Raw genomic sequence first — 5,480 nt, forward strand, 5'->3', positions numbered from 1 at the left:
ACGAGAGACAATGGCAGGTTCCTTCATGTTTAGAAATACCAATTGCGTATCCACACGGTCCCCAAACAGGTTGAGCAACATGTCCTTCCTCGACACCAATGAATTTGAGTCAAGGGTTTGATCTGTGTATCGTCCACTGGAGAAGCGCTTCTTTAAGGGACAGGGGTGCTTTTCCTTCAGCTCAGTTTTTTGTGGTTTTGCCAGTGAGTGTGTGAAGTGCGAAGCGGAAAGGACCAAGAACTGCAACTCCGACTGCATGGGGGTCCAGGTCAAAAGGGTGGAGGAAGTCGAAGAGTTCTCCTGTCGCGTCGCCTCCTTTGTCTTCAGGATCGAGCGGGACTCCAGCACAGGCCTGCCAGCGGTCATCTACTTTTCCAATGCTCCAAGTACGTTATGCCATTTTATCACTCCTGCCCTCCCAGAGCTGACTGATCCATGTCTGCATTTCAGTCCAACCCACCCCTGAATTTGTAAACAAGGGACTAAAACTCTCCTGGAGGGCCTCTGTTTCTCTGAACATTGTCACGCCCTCTGCAGCCAGAGGGCGCTCCTACCCTGTCCTGTCCCTTGTTTCCTGTACTTTGCTGTCCTTCTGGTGTCTCCCTCTCTGGGGCTATATATTTCCGGGTGACTTATTCTCCTGCGCTCAGCATTGACGTTCGGATGTCCTGAGACCCGCCTAGCACCAGGTCGCCCCACGTCCGCTGCCTGAGGGCATAGGTTTCTATACGACTCCTGAACTGCTGAGCCCGGGCTAATCCCCCGTCCCGCCGCTACGCATATGGGTCTTTTTCCACTCTCCTGCCTCTCCACGGTTTGTCCTTTCCGACATCCGTGACAAACACGAGCTTGGCTTGTGTTTAACTGAAAAAAATAAGCATACCTGTGTTTTGATTCCCAGCCCACCCCTTACAGTTGCTAGCTTTAAGATGTGCAGTTCGTGGGAACAACAGCTGTGAGTATTTCTGGGCTCGGAGAGAAGTAATACAGTTAAACTCATTACGCCCACGAGAGCTCAGGTGATATGAAAGACAGAACACATCGGAGTCCCTGCAAAGATGGATTGTAGTGAGAAGGCTTCTGGTTTACAGTTATGTTCTCCATAAATTCAGTAGAACATAAGATGGGTTACAGACAGGATAGACAAGACACTCGCTCGTGTGACTTTAAGTCCAAGATCTACTTGAACGCACACGATCTTCACTGCTTGCCTGTATACCCCCCAGCGACCATTGATAAGACCTATGTGATCGTGGGCAGTGCAGTCTCTGGGATTATCCTGATTGGCCTGGCCGTCATCATCCTATACCGCATCAGTGTGGAGGTGTACGACCGCCGGGAGTACCAGAACTTCCTGAAGGAGCAGCAGAACGTCAGGTGGAAAGAGGTGAGGTTCTGGAGTCTCTGGAATCCATTTGAAGAGTATGTGATGTAACATCCAACATCTTTTCCACCCTACATTACAATGAAGAGCTGTCAGGTGTGTCGGTTTGCCCGTAAGAGTGCCTGCCAGTATAGGTCTTCTCTGCAGGAATGTTTCTGGGAATGTGTCTATCACATCCTTGTGTGTACAGATGCTTCATTTCGAAAATGAACTCATGACCGTTTTGGAGCTCCAGTCAACGGAAAGCACAAAACAACTCTAATATATTATTTTTAACTCTTTGTATTTTGTTCGTACTTGTTCAGCATGTATATGTATGCAATGTATGCAACATACAATATTCCACTACAGTATATGCTGTACATGCTACAACTGCTCTTTCAACTGCGTGGACTCTTAAATTGCTCCTTTCTTCCACCGTTTGTGTTGCAGACTCACAACCCGCTGTTCAAGGATGCCACAACCACCGTGGTCAATCCAATGTTCCAAGACAAATAGCTCCTACCCCCACCAGTTTGACAGGTGAGGATCTTGGGAGTTCAGAGGTCACGGTCTGGAGAGGAAAGGCTACAACAGAAAGTAGAGAGATGACGACCAATCAAGTTCCTACTCACCCCCCCCTCCCTGACGCCAGATGGTTTGGGCTTTGTAGCAGTTTAGATTCCCTAGGATGACACCAGACCCCACATCACCATTGGATGTCACAGCCACGTTCCTTTCTGTCTCTCCCACACAGTACCGTCCCTATTCAACCCAGCTGCGTTTTCTAGATCAAACCAGGCCTGCCCAAACTTTAGGACGGCTAGGGTGACCAAAGGAAGAACCTCTTTCTTATTTAAAAAACGGAACCTCCTTTTGTTCTGTGTTGACTTTCAGTGTGGAATCCCCAGTTCTTGCAGACTTGATTCAGCGATGCAGCTCCTGCAACACATGGGGGGAATGAGGACCGGCAGACACACGGTGCACGGCAGCACAACTGGCCCCTAGCTCGCCTAACGCCAAGACAGCCCATCCCTACTCTGACCGCGCTCTTCTGCCAGCTGTGAATCCCAGTTGCAATTGGCTGTTGGTGTGACCCAGGATCGAATCGACAGGTTCAACACAGTGGAGCTCAACCTGCATTTCTCAACCTGGTGGAGACGCTTGGGAGCCTGAGGTTCTGATTCGCAGCAAATGCGTAGTGCTCTCCTTCACGTCCTGAAGAAAGCCCTATAATGAACGTCCCAGTTTCCTAGGCAGACCCAGGGAATAATGCACAGGACAGACGAATAGCATCCCCTCAATGCCACAAACTGTCCCTCCATCCATTTTCTAACTGCTTCGTCTAACTCCTCTAACTCGGGGAGAGCCAGAGCTCCCCCTGGCAAGGAAGAGGTAAAGGCAGGGAACACCCGGGGCAGGACACCAGTCCATCACAGGGCACACAGACACACACTCACACCAGCGCCAGTTTTCCCAGAAGCCATTTAACCCACCAGCATGTCTTTGGACTGTGGGAAGAAATAGGAGAACCTAGAGGAAACCCATGAAAACTAGGGGAGAACACGCAAACTCCACACAGATAGCACCCCAGGTCCAGAATTGAACCAAGGACCACAAGGCTATGAGGCAGCAATGCTAACCACTGCGTCACCGTGCTGCCCGTGCCACAACATTTCAAATAAAATCCTTTACGTTTTTGGTTCTTCACACAATTGAGTCCATCTGTCGGTACAAGTACAAGTGAAGATTGTCGGGATTTGTCTCCTAGTCATGTAATATTGGTTGGCAGGTAGAAATTGTCCGAAGTGGCCTTTTTGTCAAGATCAGCTGTATTTGTTGGAGACTGAGAGCCCACAATATCAAGCCACGAAACTTACGTTGGATGGCAATGCTGTGACAAGTGACTGAGGACCAAAGCCCCGACACAGTCCCTTCAGCCACGTGATTGCTGCAGCCTCTGGCCCACCAGGACACAGAGGACCAGCAGCTTTAAGAAATTGTTCAGCCTTTGCAAAAGGGTGGATTCTGGTCAGTTCTTTTGACGGGTAAAGATAAAAATCGCAGAGAAAATAACAGAGGAGAAAGCACAGGTATCCCTTTTCTCAAGTCTGTCCATTGTTTTACTCTGACGCCAGCTCAGCAGAGGAAAATAATTGACTTCACTTTTGAACTGATCCTCTTCATTGTGTCCCGTTCCCTTTTTGATCATTGTTATTTCAGTATTTTTATGTCATTGCAATTTGTATTTTTTTTTACATAATTACTCCGGACGATTGCACTCTGTAATTTAAATGTTTTGAAAGTCTCAATAAATGTATTTTGTTGGTAAATGGTCTCTTCTGTGTCATGTCAGTCCTCTGGACTTGTATGTTTGCCGAAGCCAGTCAGGAGGTGTGGGGAAGCCCTGGTGCCCGTGGTTCCCTGTCCAAAGTGACTGGGTCGGCCCCCTTCCGCACATCCGATCAGCCCCTTTCTGCAGTCCGGAGACCTGGAGTAAGAGGTTCCTGCTCCCAGTGGTCCAGTCTCCCTGATCCCTTTCCATCTCTTTGACTTAGCAGTGGGCAGCCTGTGGCCCGGGAGCCAGGGGTCGACCCCCTGGAGAAAGGGATCATGACCCCCAGGGTATTCCCAAAATACAATAGACGACGTGTGTTTCCAGTCATACACACATCTTCAAAACTGTTTACCCATGAAGAGATACTTGAGATACAGGCTGGCGTCCCATCCAGGCGGTAGTCCTGCCTTATCCCATCCTTCCAGGATATTCCAGGACAGCTTTTAGGTTGCTGCGACCCTTTCCCGGAATAAAGATCTGGATGGATGGAAGATACTTGTAAGCATTAAGGTCTCTTGTGGCTTTGCAGTTGCTTGTTAACTCTGTGGCTGAGGATGTGCTGCTGCTCATGACGTGAGCTTAACTGATTTAATCGGACCAATGACTTGCTTGAATTTGGCTGTTTTAACAGGTTTTTCTGGTCAAAAGTTTTAGCATCTCACGGGCCCCTTGTAACTCCAACGTGTTTCGGTGTGGAAAGGCGAAAAGGAGTAATGGACAAATTGCCAGTTTTGAAGAGGGGACTGCAGCGATCGGATGCCGCAGCCTGGGGCAGGGTGTGCAGGCCTGCTGTGCAGCTGAGCTGGCGCTGGTGCGCTGCTGGAAGCGTACAGGTGCTCAGACCAGGAAACTGCACTGCTGTCGCCACCTGCTGGCCACTAAAGAGGAACCCTGATCTTCAGAGGCTTGTAAATGTACTTATATACACAGAAGATTGCTCTTTCTGACAACATCATAGAAGAAGCCAAGGAATTTTTACGCCTAACAGCCCCACATCATCTTCCCTTTATAACTAACCTCATGAGACCTGCCCGAAGAAAGCTCCACAGCCGAAACGTTGTGTTTCTTTTCAGCCTGGAATAAACCTTTACATGTTCTTTTATATACACATACTTTACTTGCTTTATTATGGGTGCAGAGTGGACATGGAAATTCTTTTAATGTCGCAGACAGCCATTCAATTCTCCAGTACACTTTGACTCAGACATTGGAGACAAGGATCGATTATTCTAAATCATCACCAGAATCCCCAAAATGAACTGACAAGGTCAACCTGGAGGACTGCTTCAGAATCAGGAGTGAAATATGAACCAGAGGACAAAAGCGGAATCTACAGGGAGGTGCATTTAAAACTGAGAACAACAGGCACTTCTCTGCAATCTGGAACAAACTGCCCAGCCATGTTGTTGAAGCTGATACCCGGCTGTCTTGAAAGGAACGGAAGGATGAGATCCTAGGAACAATTAGCTACTGCAAAAACGAACTAACTAGGGGGTTCGAACAGGTTCCTCGCGTCCTCGATTCCTTGTTAGCACGTAATAAAACTTAGCATGCTTTGAAAAAAAGAACTACATTTCCCAGAACCCCTTAAGACGTTCCTACGTAATTGCGTCAGCAACGTAGACGAGACGCGTTGTATGATTGGATGGAACGTATTTTTGAACAGTGAAGGAGCGGGGCCTGAGTTTCATGGCGGTTTGCTGTTATTTAAATTTGAGACGTGGATTTTTGTTTGGTTTTATTGAGAAAGGACTGCGGGATATTAACAGTTTTAACAAA

At 48.1% G+C, this 5,480-nt stretch overlaps 1 protein-coding gene across 2 annotated transcripts in view; it reads left to right on the plus strand.

Moving 5' to 3' along the window:
* itgb7 (integrin, beta 7) overlaps positions 1 to 3,696 on the plus strand; it is a 29,652-nt gene extending 25,956 nt beyond the window's left edge. For both annotated transcript variants that reach the window (XM_088913038.1, XM_088913047.1), the window contains 4 exons: positions 205 to 386; positions 1,227 to 1,387; positions 1,817 to 1,906; positions 2,261 to 3,696. In XM_088913038.1, coding sequence (XP_088769164.1) covers positions 205 to 386; positions 1,227 to 1,387; positions 1,817 to 1,882 — 409 coding nt within the window. In that variant the 3' untranslated portion in view covers positions 1,883 to 1,906; positions 2,261 to 3,696. The remainder of the gene's footprint in view (positions 1 to 204; positions 387 to 1,226; positions 1,388 to 1,816; positions 1,907 to 2,260) is intronic.
* Positions 3,697 to 5,480: the final 1,784 nt, after the last annotated feature.

Source organism: Atractosteus spatula, chromosome 1, assembly GCF_055471065.1.
Source record: "Atractosteus spatula isolate fAtrSpa1 chromosome 1, fAtrSpa1.hap1, whole genome shotgun sequence".
Classification (NCBI taxonomy): domain Eukaryota; kingdom Metazoa; phylum Chordata; class Actinopteri; order Semionotiformes; family Lepisosteidae; genus Atractosteus; species Atractosteus spatula.